Below are 25,024 nucleotides of genomic sequence, written 5' to 3'. Positions count from 1 at the left end.
TTTACTTGAGTAAGCCACAAGAAGCCAAAAAAAAGCCTCAAGAACCTGAAAAATCCAAATTTTTATGAAAAGTCCTTTGATTTTCAAATGTCAGCACTTTAGTATTTTTGTTATTGGAATATAGTTGATATTTATTTTCCAATGTTGTGTTAGTTTCAGGTGTACAGCAAAGTGAATCAGTTATACATGTATATATATCCACTTTTTTTTTTAGATTCTTTTCCCATATAGGTCATTACAGAGTATTGAGTAGAGTTCCCTGTGCTATACAGGGGATCCTTATTAGTTATCTATTTTCTGTATAGTAGTGTATATATGTCAATCCCAATCTCCCAATTTATCCCCCTTTGCCCCCCGGGAACCATAAGTTTATTTCTACATCTTTGACTCTATTTCTGTTTTGTAAATAAGTTCATTTGCGGTACGCGGGCCTCTCACTGTTGTGGCCTCTCCTGTTGCGGAGCACAGGCTCCGGACGCACAGGCTCAGCGGCCATGGCTCACGGGCCTAGCCGCTCCGCGGCATGTGGGATCTTCCCAGACCAGGGCACGAACCCGTGTCCCCTGCATTGGCAGGCGGACTCTCAACCACTGCGCCACCAGGGAAGCCCACATGTATCTTTCTGAAATATGTTTTTTTCCAGATATATGGCCAGGAGGATTGCTGGATCACATGGTAATTCTATATTTAGTTTTATAAAGAACCTCCATACTGTTCTCCGTAATGGCTGTACGAATTTACATTCCCACTAGCATCGTGAGAGGGTTCCCTTTTCTCCATGCCCTCTCCAGCATTTATTGTTTGTAGATTTTTTGATGATAGACATTCTGACCAGTGTGAAGTCATACCTCGTTGTAGTTTTGTTGCATTTCTCTAATAATGAGTGATGTTGAGCATCTTTTCGTAGTATTTTAGTATTTTTGAATGTATCTAGGTCTACCATTTATTTTTAAAATAAACTTTACTTTTTAATTTTTTTAAATAAACTTTATTTTTTAGAACAGTTTTACATTTACAGAAAAATGGCAACGATAGCACAGAGTTCCATAAATCCCGCACCCAGTTTTCCTTCAATTAACATTTTACATTAATATGGTATATTTGTCACAGTTAATGAGCCAATATTGATACATTATTATTAATAGTTTATTCAGATTTCCTTAGTTTTTATCCGATGTCCTTTTTCTGTTCCAGAATCCCATCCAGGATACCTCATTACATTTACTTGTCGTGTGTCCTTGGGCTCCTCCTGGCTGTGACCATTTCTCAGACTTTCCTTGTTTGTGATGACCTTGACAGTTTTAAGGATTACTGGTTAGGTATTTTGTAGAATGTCCTTCAGTTGTGTTTTTCAGATACCCTTCTCATGATTAGACAGAAGTTATGGGTTTTTAAGAGAAGACCACAGAGGTGAAGTTACCATTCTCATCACATCTTATCCAGGGTACATACTATCAACATGACTTATCACTGTTGATGTTGACCTTGATCACCTGGACAAGATCACCCATGTCTGTTAGGTCTCTCTGCTGTAAAGTTACTCCTTTTACCTCTTTCCATATGGAACTCTATGAAAGGAAGTCACTATGCATAGCCTACGCTTAAGAGTGGGGACAGCCATAAAAAGAAACGAAATTGAGCTATTTGTAATGAGGTGGATAGACCTAGAGTCTGTCATACAGAGTGAAATAAGTCAGAAAGAGAGAGACAAATAGCATATGCTAACACATATATATATAGAATTTAAGAAAAAAAAATGTCATGAAGAACCTAGGGGTAAGACAGGAATAAAGACACAGACCTACTAGAGAATGGACTTGAGGATATGGGGAGGGGGAAGGGTAAGCTGTGACAAAGCAAGAGAGAGGCATGGACATATATACACTACCAAACGTAAGGTAGATAGCTAGTGGGAAGCAGCCGCATAGCACAGGGAGATCAGCTCAGGGAGATCAGCTCGGTGCTTTGTGATCGCCTGGAGGGGTAGGATAGGGAGGGTGGGAGGGAGGGAGACGCAAGAGGGAAGAGATATGGGAACATATGTATATATATAACTGATTCATTTTGTTGTAAAGCAGAAACTAACACACCGTTGTAAAGCAATTATACTCCAATAAAGATGTTAAAAAAAAAAAAGAGTGGGGAGTTATGCTCCACCTCCTCGAGGACAGTGTCTCTCCATAAATTATTGAGAATTCTTCTCAGCACAATTTCCATAACCAACTCCTACTTCCCTTTTTGTCTTCATCCATCCCTCTCTCCCCCACTCCAGGCTCATCACATTGCAGATCAGTACATTCAGGTTCTGGATGGTACCATTCCTTCTCTCATCTCTGTTCTCACTATTGCTGGACATCCCTTGTCTCTCTCCCTTACATGTTCAATTCCCCTTTAACCTTCAGAACTGCTTACTCAAGTACCCTGGCCCCTAGGAAGTCTTACCAGAACCCAGTCTGCATTAGGGGACTTTTCTCCCAGTCCCAAAATACCCTGTGCACATCCCCATCCTGGCATTCATTCTTCTTTATTGTTCATTCTTAACAATCTCCCCTGTTAGACCGAGAGTTCAAGAGCAGGGGCTGTCTTTTTACTTGCCTTCCTATCCCCTGTACCTGTACAGTGCATACATCAGACACACAGTCAGTGTTTTTTTTAATGAATGAATGAATGAACTATAAAACTTTCAGAATCCCAGATATGAGATTTCTCCTTTGAATTTCCAGTCCTTTTGTCTTATCAACAATCACTGTATTCTGCCTTGAATTACAGTTACTTGGGTACTTATCTTATTCATTTAAATAGCTCCAGTGGTCTTCAAGGGCTGGGATCCTGTTTTGTTTCTCATGTAGTTTCGTGATATTTTTCACTGGCTTTGTCTCTCCTGTTGTTTCTAGGACAGTGTCTTGCACAAAATGGGTGTTTAATAAATATTTGTTGAATGAGTGAATGAGTTAATGAACAAATACATGAAGTTGCCTGCAAATGTAATTCACAAGAATTAATTACACAAGGAAAGGAAGGATAATGGACTGGAAAAATAAATGGTCGGATTTTCAACTAAATGAAGTTAACTCGCAACACCTCCTAGCATATTATTTCCAACATTTTATCATGTGCAAATATTGTTGCATTTCTATTTGAGCAGAGAAATGTTAAAACATAACTTTTTTCTGAATGAAAAAGCCTCTTTGCTCTTTAACAATAGAAGGGAGAGTCCAGCCTGATTCAACTCTTAGATGGACCTTCCCCCCAAAGAGACACCATATTACTCTTGAAAATAGCTGACTGGTTCCTTCCTTCCTTTTAAAACCCAAAAGAGCCCAAATCCAATATTTTTAAATGACACTTTTCTCTATCATAAAATGTAATTTTTCTAAGTGTCCACTGCTGGGGAGAAGCGAACAGAGACCCGTTGTTCTGGAAAGAAAAATTCCTTACAGCACGATATACTACCAGTATCACCAACACCAAATTCAACTGTTGCAGAAAGACCTCACTCAGGGGAAGGTGAATTAGGGAGAATTTAGTCCCTCTTTTTCTCTACATAAAAAGTAAATTTTATGAAGGCTATTTCTCAGTTAGTATTTGATTAGAACAACCTGTAGAGGGCGTCCTTGCATCAAGAGCCGTAGGGGTTTGAACACTACTGAGGGAAAAATATATTTTCAATTAAAACGACAACTTTCTGGAGTAAAGGAAAATGTCCATTGTGTTGCAAAAGTATTATCTTTAACTGGGGGACAACTGGCATTACAATGCTAAAGTGCTTTGAAGGTTTCGGAATGTATATGAATACATTACATAAATGAATATTCACTGAAATAAAAACTCATGAAATCTTTGAAAAGAGGTAAATGTTATTGTAAAGGAGAATGGCTGTGAAGCTTTGGATGCAAACAGACTTAATTATGATTTACTTATCAGTGGAGGTACAGTGGTTAAGAGAATAGGCTTTGAAACCAGAGTGCCTGGAAATTTGAACCCTGACTCTGCCTCTGACCCGGTAAGTAACCATAGTTACCACTGGGTAACCACAGTCAACTAACTTACTGGATCTTTTTGAGCCTTGTTTCCCCGTCAATAAAATGGGAATAATAATAGTACCTATTTAAAAGACTTGTGAGGTTTAAGTAAGCACTTTAAAGTACTTTTACAATTAAAACACAAAGTTCAAATCCATTGTAGATTTCGTCTAGTTCTTTTCAAAGATCAACAGTTGCACGGTTGAAAATATTTCATAATTGGAAATACACATATTCTGTTCTTTTTAGTAACTTCTCATGACCCAACGCTTAGCTGAATTCATGCACGTGTTCCGCTTCTCTTCCGTTGTTGCCGGTTTGCTCTCCCCTCTTGAGGTATCCACTTCTGCAAGGGACTGGGTGAAACAACACGCCCAGCCCCAGATGCTCAATCCTTGGGACATTTGTCCAACATTCGGATGCCAAAAAATACAGAAGTAAACAACTCTTTTCTGAGTCTGAAATCTAAGTTAAAAAAAAATTTTTAAACCTTTGCTTCCGTTTTCATTGCTTATCCAAGGGATTAGGCAGGGGGCAAAACAAATCCTCTCTGCTGGGGTCGAGTCGGTGTGGCAGGGCTGGAGCCCACTGCCAGCCACCTACTCTTCCCACAGGCAAGGCCAGATCCTTGGTGTTGCTCTAAAGCGCCTGCGATTTCAGTACCAGCGCGGCACGCCTCCAAATTTCTTAAAATACCGGCAACTATGAAGATATTCACAACTTTTGGGAGCCCTACCCCAGCAGGTCAGGTAAGCCTGTCATCCAGAGCTCAGGGAACTCTTGCAAGTGCTTCCGGTGATCAGGGAGAAGAGCCTCCACAGCTGTTAAAAAGCATCCTCCATGGTGTCAGGCAAGTGGCAATGAAACCCCACGCCCCCGCCAACCTGAGCGCCAGCCATCAGGGAACCACTGGACGGTCGAGTCTTGGGTTTTAAATGGATGGGAATGCGCCGTGTCAGCTTAGCGCGGATGGATGAGGATAGGGTTTGCAGAAGGAGGAATGGCAGTAGCGGAAAGGGAGAAGTGGAGGAATATGCGCCTTCATTTAGCCCCGGAGTACAACTGGGAGTTATCATCATCATCACCTGCGCTCAGTTAAGCCCTGTGAAGTCAGTTCACCCCACTTCCCTCCATTCATGCCTCGTCTGGCCAGAGGCAGAAGCGAGGGACTTCCCTGAGGCGCCTTTGAGCGCCCTTCTCCGCATCTCCCTCCACCACGTGCGCCTTTCGTGCGTGCTCCCACGCGGCGCACAGCGGCGTGGACGCGGCCTCCGGGGTCCCGTGCCGCCCCACCCCCGTGCGTCTCCCCAGCGCCGCCCAGTGGCGGCCGACTGGGCCGAGTGCCTCCTCTTTCGCACCGCACTTGCGCCGGCCCTTCCCGCTCTTCCTCTCCCGCTGTATTTAACCCTCTGACTGTTGGCCTCGCTCGGCGGGCTGGCATCTCCTGCTTTGCCAGTCTTGCGTCTCTGCTCTCCCCTGTTCCTCCTGCGCCCCCGCCCCCGCCCCCGGTCTTGCCCCGCTCTCGCCGGTTCTTCCACTCCCTTCTCTTCCTCCTCGCGCTCACCCGGGCTCACTCGCATCAGAGCCGAGAGGCTACACGCCCAGCTGACTACGCGGGAACGGCTCCGGTTGAGAGACAGCTTAACGGCTGCAGGTTGGGTAGGTGCGGCAGGAGTTTCAGCTGCGAGAGCCACCAGCCAGGAGGTTCGGAGTAGTATGGCCCGGAGAGGCGCCTTCCCTGCCGCCGCGCTCCGATTCTGGAGCATCCTCCCGTGCCTGCTGGTGCTGCGGGCGGAGGTCGGGCAGCCGCCGGAGGAAAGCCTGTACCTGTGGATCGATGCTCACCAGGCGAGAGTGCTCATAGGTAAGGTTTCGCGCCTAACACGGGAGCTTCTGCCTCTTCCCCTGCCTGGGTCTTCACTCTCTGTCCAGCTTTTCCATTAAAGGAGGAGAGATGCATACATTTAGTATGTTTTCAAAGCTTAATTTCCAAGGAAGATTGGTCTCTCCCTTTTAATTAGCTATTTTCCATCTAAAAGCGTATAAACTTCTCTCTCAAGAAACCTAAGCTGATCTAGTGTTCTGATCATGCTGTTGCTAGTTTCTACAATCCTGCGTTTTTAGGTGGACCCAGCATTTGCTAGCACCAGTTAACTCCACGTCCACTCCTTTTCCCCGAAAGCATGCGTCTTTGGCATCATTCTTATCACCCACAGGAATATCAGTTGGTACGAAGGCAGGTGCCTTGTGAAAAGAAATGACCCATTACTAATTCTTTGGTGTTCTTTTTGCGTGCAAGTTCTCATTTGGATGCTTTTAAGTCCAGCTAGTTTGATAGTTTTATTTGTTTTTTTAAAACCAGGATTTGAAGAAGATATCTTGATTGTTTCAGAGGGGAAAATGGCCCCTTTTACACATGATTTCAGAAGAGCACAACAGAGAATGCCAGCCATTCCTGTCAATATCCATTCCATGAATTTCACCTGGCAAGCTGAAGGGCAGGTGAGTTATGTTAACCTGAAAGGTTGAAGAAAATTACCCTTTAATATTTACAGCACCTGATGGCAGGTAGAAATAATACTATATAGTGTGTAGTCGGCTACATTTTTTACAATTTTAAGAGTGATTTTTATGTAATTTCCCAAAGCAAATGAAGAGTTAACTCCCATTTATTTAAACATGTCACATAAATTAAAGATTCCCAAAAGAAAGGGGTAGGCAAAGTGCCTAAGATCACTATTTTGATAAGTCTCAATGTCTTCAGGCTGCTGGAAATATAATGACCTCAAATACCAACATTACTTTTTTTTCTGTGTTCACTGACATTGAAATTTAGCATAGTATTTAAGAGTTTTTTCTGTAGTATATACCAACCACCTGTGACATTGTTTACAACAATGTCATTGTTTAGAACAATGTCACAGGTGGTTGGTATATACTACAGAAAAAACAAATTTTAAAGTCGATAAGTATTTTTGACATTGTGCCTTTGAAAAAAATTGGTATGTTGAGTGTTATTCACTGGAATGATGTGAACACTATATATTTCTGGCAAGAATTCACAGACTCAGAAAGTGTCATATAAGAATGTTTGTAACATATTGCAAGCTACTGTTTTTTAAATACTTTCATATGGAAAAAGAAAACCACTATATTTTTATGAAGTGTTCCTTTTATTTCTTAGCACATTAGCATCTTTTGTATGTTACCTTTTGTAGAGGTTCAGTATTACATAAATGACCTAATTTGGGAAGGAAAGGGAGAATAAACATTATGTGAGTTTAGTTTCTTTTGTGCAGTTGGAGAATTTACTCTAGAGGACAAATGGTAAGTAAATTCTTTTGCTCCTTAGTTGGTAAAGTGTATCTACTTAGGAAAATCATTGTAGTTATAATTAAAGTCACATTTTCAGGTCTTTTTATTCTAAAACTGTTTAAATGGATATCTTCATAAAGAATGTGATCCAGAAAACACTTTATAAAAAGTAGCTATTTTGAATTGAGACACCACTAGTGTTCCCTCTGATTACCTGTTGTAGTATGGGCGTGACCATTTTAGCTGCCTTTTTTCCTTCACGTCTGTTCTCTCATTTTTCCTTTCTAAAACAGATCAAATCTAGACCCTTCAACACTTCCATTGTCATAAAGGAATAGATGTTCTGGATCCACCAAAGTTCCTAACAGGAAGGTCATCTATTCTAATAACCCCATTCTGCAGATAAGTTCACTGAGGCTCCTGTTGCTCTATAGGGAGAGTATTCCTCTTTTTTTTTTTTTCCTACAGTTTCCTCTTCATAGATACTTTATGGACAACTAATTTTGAAATATTATGAAATCAGTAATAAATCAGTTAATGACCTTTTATTATCTCCTTTTCTTTTTCACCTGAATCTATTGTGTTTGACCACTTGTCAGCTGGGATCAATATTTTTTAAAAGAACATTTTCTTTACTTCTAAAGAAAATGGATTTGTAAGAACCATTAGAAGGTAGTTTGACTTGCACCCCTCCTTAGCTGAAAGGGTTCAGTAACTGCACTTGAAGTAGAAAATGTCAGTAGCTCCGATTGATTGATTGATTGATCAATTTATTTATTTTTCCTCTGAGTTTGTCTTCTGAAGAATGAAATTTGAAGCAAAGACTTAAGTTCCATGCTCTCTCCCCTTTGCAAACGTTGGCATATTGTTGAGTACAAAATGGATTGCATATCAAACAATCTCAGGACTATTTCTTGTAGGGGATTAGAGAAGATGGTAGAACTGGCATGGAGATGAAGCTTCTAGAATCTTTCCCTCTCTTGTTTAGGTGTTGATTACCCATGTGGATTATGCAGGCCAATATTAGCACCTCAGTTATCTTACTCTCTATGTCCAGTCTGCTCCAGATAGGTTACCACAGGTAACTGTGTGAAATCTGGTATGTTTTTTTTGGAGCAGTGTGGCGTACTGGGAAGGGGGAAAGGATCTACACAATGCCAAACAGCAAGATGTTTTAAAATATTATTTAAATTTGACTAATGCCAATAAAGTTCTGTGATTCCAGCACCATAATTTTTGAAATGCATGGAAATTTTGAATATGGGAAAAATGACTTCAATGTCAATTAGGTATTTTGAAAGGCATCTTTGGCTAAAGCCAAACCACGTCAAAATATCTACATGGAAAATGAAAAGTTCATTCCATTATCTAGTTATTTCATTCAAAAGAATATCAAACATTTAGGGATTTCAACACAAGCAAAATACATAGCTGATTAATGAAATTTTAAACTTAATATTTAAGTGTTTTGGAAACATGTGGGAAAAGTTAAAATAACTTTAGGATTAAGATCTAGCAGAGGCAGTAGGTGTTATCTACTTCCAATAAAGTATTGTCCAGTAACCCAAGGGGTTCTTGGAGCCATTTAAAATAACTTTCATGTTCTACTTCAAACAAATGCAAATAAAAAGTACAGTGAGAATTATTTCCTCACATCACATTGGTCAAGTTTTTTAAAAGTGTTTTTAGTATGTGGAGAATTATGCATACTTATTTGTAGCTGATGCGTATGTTAGCCTTTCTGCAGGGCAATTTGACTTTGATGGCAAAAGGCTTGACATAGATCCTTTGACTAGGAAATTTTACTTCCAGAGATTCCTCCTAAGGAAATAATCATGGATATGAATAAAGTTTTTGGTGCAAGCCTGTTCCTGGTCATGCTATTTATAAAAGTGAAAAACGGCAGAACCTAGAGGTCTGTGATAGTGGCAAGAAGCATTAATAAGAATATTCTAGACATCCACTCAATGCTATGGAAGGATGTTCATGACAAATTAAGTCAGTCGTCCATAACAGTATATTCTGTTTGGTTCCATTACAAAGTATGTGGGGAGACATAGGAAAACATGTCTGATAAAAGTCTAATCCTCCAAGGTGTTCACATTAGTTATATCTACATGTATTATGTTTTGGTTTTTTCCACAGTGAATGTGTATTGGTTTGTAATTTTAAAAATTATTTTACATTAAACACATGTAAAAAGTTGTACTTTAGAGTTTAAAATTGTACGATGTTCTGTATTGTAAATAGTTTATTTCATTTATTATCCAGTATCATTTATCCACTACATATCACTCACAAAATGGTAAAAGAATTTGATTTCATGGCTGATTGTAACCTATGTAGCCCAAATTTGCTAATGTTTACCTTATTCTTACCTACCAGTTTCTTATGAAATCTTCAAAAATCTGCTTTGCAAAGCTTTACTGCCTGAAATCCAATTCCCTGGCCTCTTCCTCTTGCTGTAATCCTCATTTTCCATGGACAACCCCGTCTCCTCTTTATCTCCCAAAATCTGCTTTGCAAAGCTTTCCTGCCTGAAATCCGATTCCTTGGCCTCTTCCTCTCCCTGTAATCCTCATTTTCCATGGAAAACCCTGTCTCTACTTTATCTGCAATTTAAAATATTCATTTTCTGACATGCTCCTTCTCAAGGCTTTTTTTTTGGCTGCACTGGGTCTTCGATGTGGCGTGTGGATTCTTCTTTGTTGTGGCGTGCGGGCTTCTCTAGGTATGGCACATCTCAAGCCCTTTAGATTAGAGAAGAATTTCTACTACAGAGGCTGAGGCTTAAAGGATTTTTGGTAATTAAAGTGAAAATACTCTTTATTACTGTACATAACTTAACAATAGTTGATATTTTTCAATGAGGCATTCCTTATTCTAATTTTCCCCTAAATTTGAGACAAACAACAAGGACCTACTGTATAGCACAGGGAACTATATTCAATATCTTGTAGTAACCTATAATGGAAAAGAATCTGAAAAAGAATCTATATATCTGAACCACTTTGCTGTACACCTAAAACTAACACTATATTGTTTTTTTTAAGTGTGCACTACAGTATTTTATTTTTTTAAACAGCTTTATTGGAGTATAATTGCTTTACAATGGTGTGTTAGTTTCTGCTTTATAACAAAGTGAATCAGCTATACATATACATACATCCCCATATCTCCTCTCTTGCATCCTCCCACCCTCCGTATCCCACCCCTCTAGGTGGTCACAAAGCACTGAGCTGATCTCCCTGTGCTTGTGGCTGCTTCCCACTAGCTATCTACTTTACATTTGGTAGTGTATATATGTCCATGCGACTCTCACTTCATCCCAGCTTTCCCTTCCCCCTCCCCATGTCCTCAAGTCCATTCTCTATGTCTGCGTCTTTATTCCTGTCCTGCTCCAGTTTCCTCAGAACCATTTTCTTTTTAAGATTCCATATATATGTGTTAGCATATGACATTTGTTTTTCTCTTTCAGACTTACTTCACTATGTATGACAGACCTTAGGTCCATCCACCTCACCTCATTACAAATAACTCAGTTTCGTTTCTTTTTATAGCTGAGTAATATTCATTGTATATATGTGCCACATCTTCTTTATCCATTCGTCTGTCGATGGACAGTTAGGTTGTTTCTATGTCCTGGCTATTGTAAACAGAGCTGCAATGAACATTGTGGTACATGACTCTTTTTGAATTATGGTTTTCTCAGGGTATATGCCCAGTAGTGGGATTGCTGGGTCGTATGGTAGTTCTATTTTTAGTTTTTAAGGAATCTCCATACTGTTCTCCATAGTGGCTGTATCAATTGACATTCCCACCAACAGTGCAAGAGGGTTCCCTGTTCTCCACACCCAATCCAGCATTTATTGTTTGTAGATTTTTTGATGATGGCCATTCTGACCGGTGTGAGGTGATCCCTCATTGTAGTTTTGATTTGCATTTCTCTAATGATTAGTGATGTTGAGCGTCCTTTCATGTGTTTGTTGGCAATCTGTATATCTTCTTTGCAGAAATGTCTATTTAGGTCTTCAGCACATTTTTTGATTGGGTTGTTGGTTTTTTTGATATTGAGCTGCATGAGCTGCTTATAAATTTTGGAGATTAATCCTTTGTCAGTTGCTTCATTTGCAAATATTTTCTCCCATTCTGAAGGTTGTTTTTTCGTCTCATTTATGGTTTCGTTTGCTGTGCAAAAGCTTTTAAGTTACATTAGGTCCCATTTGTTTATTTTTGTTTTTATTTCCATTTCTCTAGAAGGTGGGTCAAAAAGGATCTTGCTGTGGTTTATGTCAGAATGTTCTGCCTATGTTTTCCTCTAAGAGTTTTAAAGTGGCCTTATATTTAGGTCTTTAATGCATTTTGAGTTTATTTTTGTGTATGGTGTTAGGGAGTGTTCTAATTTCATTCTTTTACAGGTAGCTGTCCAGTTTTCCCAGCACCACTTATTGAAGAGGCTCTCTTTTCTCCATTGTATATTCTTGCCTCCTTTATCAAAGATAAGGTGATCATATGTGCATGGGTTTATCTCTGGCCTTTCTATCCTGTTCCATTGACCTATATTTCTGTTTCTGTGCCTGTACCATACTGTCTTGATTACTGTAGCTTTGTAGTATACTGTGAAGTCTGGGAGCCTGATTCCTCCAGCTCTGTTTTTCTTGTCAAGTTTGCTTTGGCTATTCAGGATCTTTTGTGTTTGCATACAAATTGTGCAATTTTTTGTTCTAGTTCTGTGAAAAATGCCATTGCTAGTTTGATAGGGATTGCATTGAATTTGTAGATTGCTTTGGGTAGTATAGTCATTTTCACAATGTTGATTCTTCCAATGCAAGAACATGGTATATCTCTTCATCTGTTTGTATCATCTTTAATTTCTCTCATCAGTGTCTTATAGTTTTCTGCATACAGGTCTTTTGTCTCCTTAGGTAGGTTTATTCCTAGATATTTTATTCTTTTTGTTGCAATGGTAAATGGGAATGTTTCCTTAATTTCTCTTTCAGATTTTTCATCATTAGTGTGTAGGAATGCAAGAGATTTCTGTGCATTAATTTAGTATCCTGCTACTTTACCAAATTCATTGATTAGATCTAGTAGTTTTCTGGTAGAATCTTTAGGATTCTCTATGTATAGTACCTGTCATCTGCAAACAGTGACAGCTTTGCTTCTTCTTTTCTGATTTGGATTCCTTTTATTTCCTTTTTTCTCTGATTGCTGTGACTAAAACTTCCAAAACTTTGTTGAATAGTAGTGGTGAGAATGGGCACCTTGTCTTGTTCCTGATCTTAGTAGAAATGGTTTCATTTTTTTTCATCATTAAGAACAATGTTGGCTGTGGGATTGTCATACATGGCCTTTATTATGTTGAGGTAAGTTCCCTCTTTACCTACGTTCTGGAGGATTTTTATCATAAATGGGTATTAAATTTTGTTGAAAGCTGTTTCTGCATCTATTGAGGTGATCATATTGTTTTTATCCATGTTTGTTAATATGGTGTATCACGTTGATTGATTTGCGTATATTGAAGAATCCTTGCATTCCTGGGTTAAACCCCATTTGATCATGGTGTATGATCCTTGTAATGTGCTGTTGGATTCTGTTTGTGAGTATTTTGTTGAGGATTTTTGCATCTCTGTTCATCAGTGATATTGCCCTGTGGTGTTCTTTCTTTGTGACATCTTTGTCTGGTTTTTGTATCAGGGTGATGGTGGCCTCATAGATTGAGTTTGGGAGTGTTCCTCTCTCTGCTATATTTTGGAAGAGTTTGAGAAGGATAGGTGTTACCTCTTCTCCAAGTGTTTGATAGAATTCGCCTGTGAAGCCATCTGGTCCTGGGCTTTTGTTTGTTGGAAGATTTTTAATCACATTCTCAATTTCAGTGCTTATGATTGGTCTGTTCATATTTTCTATTTCTTCCTGGTTCAGTCTCAGAAGGTTGTGCTTTTCTAAGAATTTTTCCATTTCTTCCAGGTTGTCCATTTTATTGGCATATAGTTGCTTGTAGTAATCTCCCATGATCCTTTGTATTTCTGCAGTGTCAGTTGTTACTTCTCCTTTTTCATTTCTAATTCTATTGATTTGAGTCTTCTCCCTTTTTTTCTTGGTGAGTCTGGCTAATGGTTTATCAATTTTGTTTATCTTCTCAAAGAACCAGCTTTTAATGTTATTGATCTTTGCTATCATTTGCTTCATTTCTTTTACATTTATTTCTGATCTGATCTTTATGATTTCTTTCCTACTGCTAACTTTGGGGGTATTTTTTGTTCTTCTTTCTCTGATTGCTTTAGGTGTAACGTTAGGTTGTTTATTTGAGATGTTTCTTGTTTCTTGAGGTAGGATTGTATTGCTATAAACTTCCCTCTTACAACTGCTTTTGCTGCTTCCCATAGGTTTGGGGTCATCATGTTTTCATTGTCATTTGTTTGTAGGTATTTTTTGATTTCCTCAGTGATCTCTTGGTTATTTAGTAGTGTATTGTTTAGCCTCCATGTGTTTGAATTTTTTACAGATTTTTTCCAGGAATTGATGTCTAGTCTCAGGGCGTTGTGGTCAGAAAAGATACTTGATACGATTTCAATTTTCTTAAATATACCAAGGCTTGATTTGTGACCCAAGATATGATCTATCTTGGAGAATGCTGCATGAGTGCTTGAGAAGAAAGTGTATTATATTGTTTTTGGATGGAATGTCCTATAAATATCAATTAAGTCCATCTTGTTTAATGTATCATTTAAAGCTTGTGTTTCCTTATTTATTTTCATTTTGGATGATCTGTCCATTGGTGAAAGTGGGATGTTAAAATCCCCTACTATGATTGTGTTACTGTCAATTACCCATTTTATGGCTGTTAGCATTTGCCTTATGTATTGAGGTGCTCCTATGTTGGGTCGTAAATATTTACAGTTGTTATATCTTCTTGGATTGATCCCTTGATCATTATGTAGTGTCTTTCTTTGTCTCTTGTAATAGTCTTTATTTTAAAGTCTATTTTGTCTGATATGAGAATTGCTATTCCAGCTTTCTTTTGATTTCCATTTGCATGGAGTATCTTTTTCCATCCCCTCACTTTCAGCCTGTATGTGTCCCTAGGTCTGACATGGGTCTCTTGCGGACATGATGTATACAGGCCTTGTTTTTGTATCCATTCAGCCAGTCTGTGTCTTTTGGTTGGAGCATTTAACCCATTTACATTTAAGGTAATTATCGATATATACATTCCTATTACCATTTTCTTAATTGTTTTGGGTTTGTTATTGTAGGTCTTTTCCTTCTTTTGTGTTTCCTGCCTCGAGAAGTTCCTTTAGCATTTTTGTAAAGCTGGTTTGGTAGTGCTGAATTCTCTTAGCTTTTGCTTGTCTGTAAAGGTTTTAATTTCTCCGTCAAATCTGAATGAGACTCTTGCTGGGTAGAGTAATCTTGGTTGTAGGTTTTTCCCTGTCATCACTTTAAATATGTTCTGCCACTCCCTTCTGGCTTGCAGAGTTTCTGCCGAAAGATCAGCTGGTAACCTTATGGGGGATTCCCTTGCATGTTATTTGTTGTTTATCCCTTGCTGCTTTATTTTTTCTTTGTGTTTAATTTTTGATAGTTTGATTAATATGTGTCTTGGCCAGGTTCTCCTTGGATTTATCCTGTATGGGACTCTCTGTGCTTCCTGGACTTGATTAACTATTTCCTTTCCCATATTAGGAAAGATTTCAACTATAAGCTCTTCAAATATTTCCTCAGTCCCTTTCTTTTTCTCTTCTTCTGGGACCCCTATAATTTGAATGTTGGTGCATTTAATGTTGTCCCAGAAGTCTCTGAGACTGTCCTCAATTCTCTTCATTCTTTTTTCTTTATTCTGCTCGCAGTAGTTATTTCCACTATTTTATCTTCCAGGTCACTTATCCGTTCTTCTGCCTTAGTTATTCTGCTATTGATTCCTTCTAGAGAATTTTAAATTTCATTTATTGTGTTGTTCATCATTGTTTGCTCTTTAGTTCTTCTAGGTCCTTGTTACATGTTTCTTGTATTTTCTCCATTCTATTTCCAAGATTTTGGATCATCTGTCATTACTCTGAATTCTTTTTCAGGTAGACTGCCTATTTCCTCTTCATTTGTTAGGTGTGGTGGGTTTTTGCCTTGCTCCTTCATCTGCTTTGTGTTTCTCTGTCTTCTCATTTTGCTTACCGTACTGTGTTTGGGGTCTCCTTTTTGCCGGCTGCAGGTTCATAGTTTCCGTTTTATTTGGTATCTTCCCCCAGTGGCTTACGTTGGTTCAGTGGGTTGTGTAGGCTTCCTGGTGGAGGGGACTGGTGCCTGTGTTCTGGTGGATGGGGCTGGATCTTGTCATTCTGGTGGGCAGGACCACATCTGGTGGTGTGTTTTGGGGTGTCTGTGACCTTATTATGATTTTAGGCAGCCTCTCTGCTAATGGGTGGGGTTGTGTTCCTGTCTTGCTAATTGCTTGGCATAGATTGTCCAGCACTTTAGCTTGCTGGTCGTTGAGTGGAGCTGGGTCTTGGTGTTGAGATGGAGATCTCTGGGAGATTTTCGCCGTTTGATATTACGTGGAGCTGGGAGGTCTCTTGTGGACCAGTGTCCTGAACTCGGCTCTCCCACCTCAGAGGCACAGGCCTGACACCCGGCCAGAGCACCAAGACCCAGTCAGCCACACAGCTCAGAAGAAAAGGGAGAAAAAAAGAAAATAAATAAAGTTATTAAAATTAAAAAAAATTAAAAAGTAATAAAAAAAGAAAGAAGAGAGCAGTCAAACCAACAAAAAATCCACCAATGATAACAAGTGCTAAAAATTATACTAAAAGAAAAAAAAAAAAACGACAGACAGAACCCTAGGCCAAATGGTAAAATCAAAGCCTATACAGACACAATCACACAAAGAAACATACACATAGACACTCACAAAAAGAGAAAAGGAAAATAATAATATATATATCTATATTAAAAAAAAAAAAGGAGAGCAACCAAATCAATAAACTAATCTACCAATGATAATAAAGTCTAAATACTAAACTAAGATAAACATAACACCAGAAACAAATTAGATGCAGAAAGCAAACCCCAAGGCTACTGTTGCTCCCAAAGTCTACTGCCTCGATTTTGGGCTGATTCGTTGTCTGTTCAGGTATTCCACAGATGCAGGGTACATCAAGTTGATTGTGGAGCTTTAATCCGCTGCTCCTGAGGCTGCTGGGAGAGATTTCCCTTTTTCTTTGTTCGCACAGCTCCCAGGGTTCGCACAGCTCCCAGGGTTCAGCTTTGGATTTGGCCCCGCCTCTGCGTGTAGGTCGCCTGAGGTTGTCTGTTCTTCGCTCAGACAGGAAGGGGTTAAAGGAGCAGCTGATTCAGGGGCTCTGGCTCACTCAGGCCGGGGGGAGGGAGGGGTACGGACGCGGGGCGAGCCTGCAGCCCCAGAGGCCGGCATGACATTGCACCAGCCTGAGGCAAGCCGTGTGTTCTCCCGGGGAAGTGGTCCCTGGATCCCGGGGCCCTGGCAGTAGCGGGCTGCACAGGCTCCCTTAGCGTCTCATGCCCGTATCTGGGGTCCGTGCTGATAGCTGCGGCTCGTGCCCGTCTCTGGAGCTCCTTTAGGTGGTGCTCTGAATCCCCTCTCCTCGCACAGTGGTCTCTGAAACAATGGTCTCTTGCCTCTTCGGCAGCTCCAGACTTTTTCCCAGACTCCCTCCCGGCTAGCCGTGGCGCACTAGCCCCTTAAGGCTGTGTGCATGCCGCCAACCCCAGTCCTCTCCCTGCGCTCCGACCAAAGCCGGAGCCTCAGCTCCCAGCCCCCGCCCATCGTGGCGGGTGAGCAGACAAGCCTCTCGGGCTGCTGAGTGCCTGTCGGCACCGATCCTCTGTGCGGGAATCTCTCCGCTTTGCCCTACGCACCCCTGTTGCTGCGCTCTCCTCCGTGACTCTGAAGCTTCCCCCCTCCACCCCGCCCCCCGCAGTCTCCACCCGAGAAGGGGCCTCCTAGTGTGTGGAAACCTTTCCTCCACGGCTCCCTCCCACTGGTGCAGGTCCCGTCCCTATTCTTTGTCTCTGTTTTTCCTTTTTTCTTTTGCCCTACCCAGGTACGTGGGGAGTTTCTTGCCTTTGGGGAAGTCTAAGGTCTTCTGCCAGCATTCAGTAGGTGTTCTGTAGGAGTTGTTCCACGTGCAGATGTATTTCTGATGTATCTGTGGGGAGGAAGGTGATCTCCACATCCTACTCCTCCACCATGTTGAAGGTCTCCCCACAATATTGTAAATACACTACACTTCACATTTTTAAAAAAGCTGAATTTGGGTGCTACTGACTGGAATCATTCACAAAGACACAACTATCCAGGCAAAGTTCTCAGGCTTTCCTTATACTTGATTTTGTATTATTATTGTTGTTATTTCTTTTTTTTTTTTTAACATCTGTATTGGAGTATAATTGCTTTACAATGGTTGTTCTTGTTATTTCTGGCACTTTTCAATAATTCAAGAAGTTGTCTTTAATTGATAGGTAGCTAGTAAAGTTTATGAACACATTTAAATTAACCTTACATGTTGGAAAATATTTCACTTTCTACACTGTATCTTCAGTATTTCTAATATTTTCTATTTTCAGTGATCACACATCGAACAAAGGAGCACGTTTCTGCAGTTTAACCCGATAAAGTCAATTGTCCACAGTATACATGTGTGTATCTGTATCCAAATTCAGTTTTAAAATGAGGAAAGTACCACTGGAGAAAAGAAAAGTTAGAAACAGGCCATTTTGCCGAACTCTGACTCACAGTTTTGCTAATTTTTAAAAAAAATAGAATCACTCTACTGGCATGTACGTGTAAGATCAACTGGATAATCTAGTTTCGTCATTCAAATACCCCTAAAGCTCCAGATAGCTTGTTTTTGCAACGTTGTGTTTGATATGATGTAACACTGGCCCCCTTAAACTAGCTGCAGTTTGAGGTCTCAAATTTCCCCTTGGACTGGTTGAGTTAAGGAGACCTGCATTGAAATGGTTTTTTCCTTCCTTTCTCCCCTTGACAAAAATCAAAGAAAAACAATTGAGAGTGAATTTTCATTCAAGTACTTCCTCTCCGTCTTCAAAAGAACTGCCAAATGCCCTGAAACACCTCCTCCCAACTCTGAAGTTATGGTAACACTTATTATTATTATTTAAATCCCTTAATGTGTACTGTCCACATTTTTTCCTAATGGAGTTATGATTGTGTTGGTAGTTACAGCCGAGTAGTTGCATACCTTTGTACTCCTGGGGTTTGCCATCATACCTTTGCAGTGGTTTTATGTCATGAAATGGAGGAAATGCCTCATTTTTTGACCCCTGTTCCATGGTTTCAAAGTGGGAATGTGAATATGTTTACATACTGTGAGCATGATTTTTTTAAAAGAAGGTACTTATATCAAAAGCACAGCTTTAACAAACCTCCCTTTTTTTTTTAATATATTTGATGCATTTTATTCCACTCGAATAAATCCATTTTCTACAAAAAAAAAAACCCCACAGCTTTAAACCTTTAGTGTTTAGATTCTGCTATGCTGTAGTATTTTGCATTGTGGTGTTGTGGACATGCCACAAGGGAATCAAAGAGTAATTCTGCAGAGGGCCCATTTCATTTAGCAAAGCAGGCATGTGCCAGCCATCTGTCGTATCTGCTGATAGAAAACAGCAGTAAGTTTCTCAGACTTTTGCAAGGAAAAAAAAAAAAGGCTTTATAGCTTAGAGGAGATGAGTTACAAGGTACCTTGTAAGCCACATCTGGTTCTAGAGCGATTTACATGGTATAAATGTAAACTGTGCTTTGTCTTCCTTACACAGTGGTGTAAAGGCACGTAAACAAACCATTTGCCATTATCCTCTATCTTTGTTTCTGACTTTTAAATGCTTGCACCAGTAGAAATCTTTTAAATCATTGTGGTGAAGTGGAAAGGAATGATGTTCAATAAAGCATTTTATTTTGGATTAAAATCATTTAACTTAAATGTCCCTAATGAACAGGATGGGTGTCGTGAGGAAAAAACTTTGGGGATTGAGAGTATAGTGAAAATGCTTTTCATCCTTCAGCTGGATCTCTGGAAGAGGTATTGTCAGATCAGGGCTTCTTTTGCTGCAGTTTTTTAGCCAGCTTTCTCCATTTGCCAACCTGGGATGAACTTGGTTACATTCCCCTGAACCTTAGTGGATGGGGAGTTGTTCTCCCATGCAGGAGAACATGTTCTCTGCCTTCAGTACACAGTCAGTCAACAAACACAGACACTCAGTCAGTCACAGGAGCATACAAAGAGGAGTAAACATGCTCCCTGCCCTCAGGTGGCTTATAGCCTAGGAAACAGATATCCATCACACTCAGGCAAATGAGGTTAGAAAGTCTAGGACTGGCAGAGAACACAAAGAAGGCCATACTTTTCCCTGTCTGGAGGAGGAAAGGAGCCAGGAGCTGAGCATGTGATGTCCGAATTCATTCCTGCAGAATGAGTAAGCTTTCATCAGACCAGCGAGAGAGGAAAATGCCTTCCAAGAGAAGAGCTCAGGATGTTCAAGTGCATGGAGGTCTTAAGGACCTTGTGTCTCATCTGCGAGGTAAGGGAAATTCAGTCAAGGGGATGTCAAGGTCAAACAATGGAGAATGGGGGAGGAGAAGAAGGTAGGTTTCTGTCTTCTCTGCTGTGAAGAGAATGGACTCAACATTTTGCAGCTTTGTCCCAGGGATGTATTAAGTAAATCTTTGGTTTCTCTGTTGGGTAGACAGTGGCTTTTCTTTTCTTTTTTAAAAATTTATTCAAGTATAGTTGACTTACAATGTTGTGTTAATTTCTGCTGTACAGCAAAGTGGTTCAGTTATATATACATATATATGTATATACATTCTTTTTCATGTTCTTTTCCATTATGGTTTATCACAGGATCTTGAATGTAGTTCCCTGTGCTATACAGTAGGACCTTGTTGTTTATCCATTCTATATATAATAGTTTGCATCTGCTAATCCCAAACTCCCAAAACATCCCTCCCCCAACCCCCCTCCCCCTTGGCACCACAAGTCTGTTCTCTATGTCTGTGAGTCTGTCTCATAGATAAGTTCATTTGTATCATAGTTTAGATTCCATGACAGTGGCTTTTCTACAACCACCATTTAGCTCTTCTTTCTTACTAAACTTTTGGAAGAGTTTGCAGTGATTAGTCTCAGCTCCAGGTTATATTTTTTTATGTGATTAGGGCACAGAACTATAAAAAATCACTTATGTGAGTGCATAGGAAAAATTTTTTCTAATGGAATCTAGAACTTTGAACTTACTGTAAAAGGATGCTTGAGTAAAGAAAGTAATGTTAATTTGAAGAAGAATCAACTTAGCATCTGTTCTCAACTCCCATACTACCTTTCTGATTATCAAGAAAACTTTTCTAAGTATCAAGAAAAGTGTAATAAAGATATAGAAATTACACTTGGCAGGTGATCTTTCAGTTAAAATAATGAGAGGTCGAACACTGGAAATGGGTTAACTCAAACTAAGCCTGCTTCTTCAAGTATATGACTTTCTCTCAAAACCTAATAGTTAAAACTCTAAAGTCATAGGACACATTCTCTTCTTCCCTGTTTTCCTCAGGTAGAGATACGGCTGTCTATGCCTCTGCACTGTACCTTTTGTCTTCTTTTTGGATTTTATGGATGAATCTGATTAAAGAATCTTGGAAAATATCAGGCATCTTTTGAAACCCATTCACCTGAACAGAATCTCACAGGGCAGCAGTGTGTTGTGGGCCTGGGACAACGGGACAGATTTGGGGAGTGAGTTCTTACCTGGCAGTGATGAGAGAAGGACGTGAACCCAGTCCTTGCGTAGCTGCTCTTTGGCCGGAACTCGGATCATGCACTGCGTGCAAAACATGATTAAGAACCACGTCCGTGCCCTTGAGAAAATTAGAAGCTAACTGGAGAGGCAGCTATATATAAACAGATCATCTTAATAATTCCTGGTAAGTGGTATTGTAGAAGTACTGAGGCATTCCCAGGTTGGAATGAGAGTACATAGGAGAAGTAACTCCGGCACTGGGTCTGACTATAGAGTTGGACAAGCACAAACATGGAGGAGGGGATGATTTTTAGGGAAAGGAGACAACATCAGACAAGGCAGAGAGACCAGAGATATGTTATCTGGGGAACTAGTACTTTGGTGTGGCTGGAGTGTATATGCAAGGTAGGGAGTGGAGAGGAAGGCAGGGGGTAGGTCTAGACGACTTTGTCCTTCATGTTAAGGCATCTGAGACTTACTCTATAGGCCGTGTTGAGTCAGTCTGTGAAAAAGTATAAAGCAGAGGACAACAGAGTCAGAGTTACAGTCTTTAGATCATCCTGTCAGCAGAATGGAGGAGAGCTTTGAGGGGGGTTGACAGCAAGGAGAGAAATCAGGGATAATGAGATACAAGATCAAGGATGAAGAGAAGGGAAAATGGATTGGGGAAACATTTAAGAGATAAAAATCTGAAAGTCTTGGTGCTAAGAATAAGGAGTGCCTCATTTCCTCCACTTTCTGCTTCACTAACTTGGCAGTAGCCCTGTTAGCCTTTCTGTCCCCTACCCCCAAGCTTACCCTTCCTGCCTCAGGGCCTTTGCACATGAAGTTTGCTCTGCCTAGGTGCACTCCTGCCAGATTTCTGTGTGGCTTGTTCCTTCGTCTCCCCCATGTCTGATCAAATGTCACCCCCTCTAAGAAACTTATCCTGACTCCCTCCTCTAAAACAAGAGCTACCCACCACCCAGCACTCTGAGTCTTCTGCTCTGCTGCATATTTTTCCATGGCACCTAAAATAATGATAATACTTGATTATATTGGACTTTAATTGTTTGACTCTCCCAATAAATGTAAGTTCATGAGAGCAAGGACTTTGTGTCCTATTCACCATATAACTCCAGGTCCTGGAACATCTGATACACAATAGGTAGGCAATAACTATTTGTTGAATGAATGAATATACTATTGTTCCCATTTGATAGATAAAGCAACTGAGACACAGAGGAGCAAAGGAAACACAGGGAGCAAGGGACAGAGCTGGGATTTAAACCTAGGCAGGTGAGATCCAGAGCCCTTGCTCTGATAAGTGTTAAATAGAGGTATGAACACACAGCAAGCTCTGGGAACACAGAGGAGGAAGCAGCTAATTTTGGCTGAAGAAGTAGGGGAAGGCTTCACCAGAGAAGCTACAGTAGTCGAACTGGGACTTGAAGGATGTGCATGAGGTGGTTTAATCAGCTGAGACGGGAGCAAGGCACAGGAAGGAGGGCTGTCACAGGCAGAGGCCAAAGAGTTGTGCAAGTGCATTCTGGGAGAGGCTGGTGGTGCCCGAGACTGAGGGCTGATGAGTGGAAGGGAGAATACTGGGGGCTAGGGATGGGGGGAGATGAGGCAATAAAGCTGGATATTTGGTAAGGGCCAGATGGAGAAACACTAGAACCCACGGAAAGGTCACTTGACCCAATTCTTAAATCTATAAGAAAAGCAGTTTAGATGACCTCTAAATGCCTTCTGAATTCTGAAATGTTATGATTCTATGTCTTAAGTAGAACATCTTCAATCATTTAATAGTAATGGTAATATATATATATATATATATATATTTTTTTTTTTTTTTTTTTTTTTTTTTTGCGGTATGCGGGCCTCTCACTGCTGTGGCCTCTCCCGTTGCAGAGCACAGGCTCTGGACGCGCAGGCTCAGCGGCCATGGCTCATGGGCCCAGCCGCTCCGCAGCATGTGGGATCTTCCTGAACCGGGGCACGAACCCATTTCTCCTGCATCGGCAGGCAGACTCTCAACCACTGCGCCACCAGGGAAGCCCATAATGGTAATATCTTTATACAAACTGTAACGTCTGTCTCTAGATTTTTTTAAATCAAGGCAGAAAGATTCTTCCTCCAAAATGATCTTGTTGTCAAATTTAGAAAGATTCATCTGAGAATACTTTCTTTATCCTATGTTAATGATAACAGCCAATACTTACATAAAGCATACGCTGAACTGGGCACTCTTCTAAGCACTCTACAGATATTATCAGATCCTCACAACAGTCCTGAGGTAGGTACTATTATTATCCGCAATTCATGGATGAGGAAACTAGGGCATAAGGAAGTCAAATTACTTGCCCAAGACTATACAGCTAAGAATACTTATGTACACATTTTTATATTTCACAGATGTTTCTTTGATGATTTTTGGAATATCTTCTCATTCCAAAAAATAGCAATTCATAGAACACTCATCAATGTTTACATGTCATAGGTTCTGAGAGTACAAATTTTGATTGATCTAACTGCCTTCTTGGAATTCACCAGGTGGTGGTGAAGACTGTGACATCAAAAAGGCAATCATAGGGCTTTCCTGGTGGCGCAGTGGTTGAGAGTCCGCCTGCCAATGCAGGGGACGCAGGTTCGTGCCCCGGTCCGGGAAGATCCCACATGCTGCAGGGTGGCTGGGTCCGTGAGCCATGGCTGCTGAGCCTGCGCGTCCGGAGCCTGTGCTCCACAACGGGAGAGGCCACTACAGTGAGAGGCCTGCGTACTGCAAAAAAAAAAAAAAAAAAAGCTATCATAATCATTGTGATAGGTTCTCAGGGCCACCATGTACAGCTGAACAAGGTTTTTCATTGCATGAGGGAACCTGACCAAAGAGGCAGGTTCAACCTGACCAAGCTGAAATCCAGCCCATGTTTCACTTGTCAAGTCTTACAGCCTGACACAAAGCTGCCTCTGCCCGTGGTGGGGTTGGGGGGGGGGCACTTATACCTAATTTGCACAGAGCCTTCATATGGGCTAGCTGTAGCCCCCATTAACTGCCCTAAGAAAAGTGCTACTGGAGCATAAAGCCAGAGGATTTTGTCATTGATCAGGTAAATTTGCAGTTGCTTATATTCTGGAATAGACATCACAGAGGAGGTAACATCTAAACTGGGTCACAAAAAATGTTCAGTAGGCAGAGAGTGGCCAAGGCGGGTAGGGATTGGATGGGCATTCTAGGTCTGCTGAATGACCTGTGGGGAGGCACACAGGATTGAGAATCGTTGGTGTGGTTGGAGAATGACAATTAGCTCAGAATGGTTAGGGTTTATGGAACACACCTGAAGAATATAGATCTAAAAAAGTAAGTTGAGGAACATTATGATGACTTCTGTATGCCACAGTTGTCTTGTAAAAAGTGGGGAGCCATTGAAAGTTTAAAAGTAGATGAAAATGTATCTGTATGGAGGATAACTTCGGTGGCAGATGGAGGATAGATGATGAAGTACCTGGCTGAGGACAGGAGCCAGTTAGGAAGTTACTTAAGACACCACAAGAGGTGACGAGGATGTGAACTAAGGCAGGTAATTGGGGGAGAGAGGGAGGAGAGAGGAAGTTACAACTGAGAGGTCTCTCTCAGTGTAATTGACAGGACTTATTGAATGTGGGTATTACGGAGATGGGGGAATAGAGGATGACTCAGATGGTTGGGCAGATAATTATGTCTTAACTGAGAAATTAATTACAGGAGCAAAAGCAGAACAGTTTGAGGTACAGAGACAGTAGGGTCCATTTGAAAATTGCTGAACATGAAATTTCTGCTGAACCTTTCAGAGGGCAAAGTCTGGTGTTCATTTGAAAACTGGAGTCTAGAGCTAAGACTTCAGGAGTAGAATAGAAATACTGATTTTGGAGACTTTGGAACCTTC

The 25,024-nt window shown here is 40.6% G+C and overlaps 1 protein-coding gene across 2 annotated transcripts in view; it reads left to right on the top strand.

Annotated features, from left to right (window-relative positions):
* The first annotated feature begins 2,096 nt into the window (after positions 1-2,096).
* WIF1 (Wnt inhibitory factor 1) overlaps positions 2,097-25,024 on the top strand; it is a 90,124-nt gene continuing 67,196 nt past the window's right edge. Inside the window, exons 1-2 of one of the 2 annotated variants that reach the window (XM_027106927.1) lie at positions 2,097-5,886; positions 6,385-6,524. In XM_027106927.1, the coding sequence (XP_026962728.1) occupies positions 5,739-5,886; positions 6,385-6,524 (288 nt within the window). In that variant the 5' untranslated portion in view covers positions 2,097-5,738. The remainder of the gene's footprint in view (positions 5,887-6,384; positions 6,525-25,024) is intronic. The other variant, XM_027106926.1, reaches the window with a different exon arrangement.

Source organism: Aethalodelphis obliquidens, unplaced genomic scaffold (genome assembly GCF_003676395.1).
Source record: "Aethalodelphis obliquidens isolate GAN/ISIS:26980383/991018 unplaced genomic scaffold, ASM367639v1 scaffold8, whole genome shotgun sequence".
Classification (NCBI taxonomy): domain Eukaryota; kingdom Metazoa; phylum Chordata; class Mammalia; order Artiodactyla; family Delphinidae; genus Aethalodelphis; species Aethalodelphis obliquidens.
This window is presented reverse-complemented; position numbering and strand designations above follow the sequence as displayed.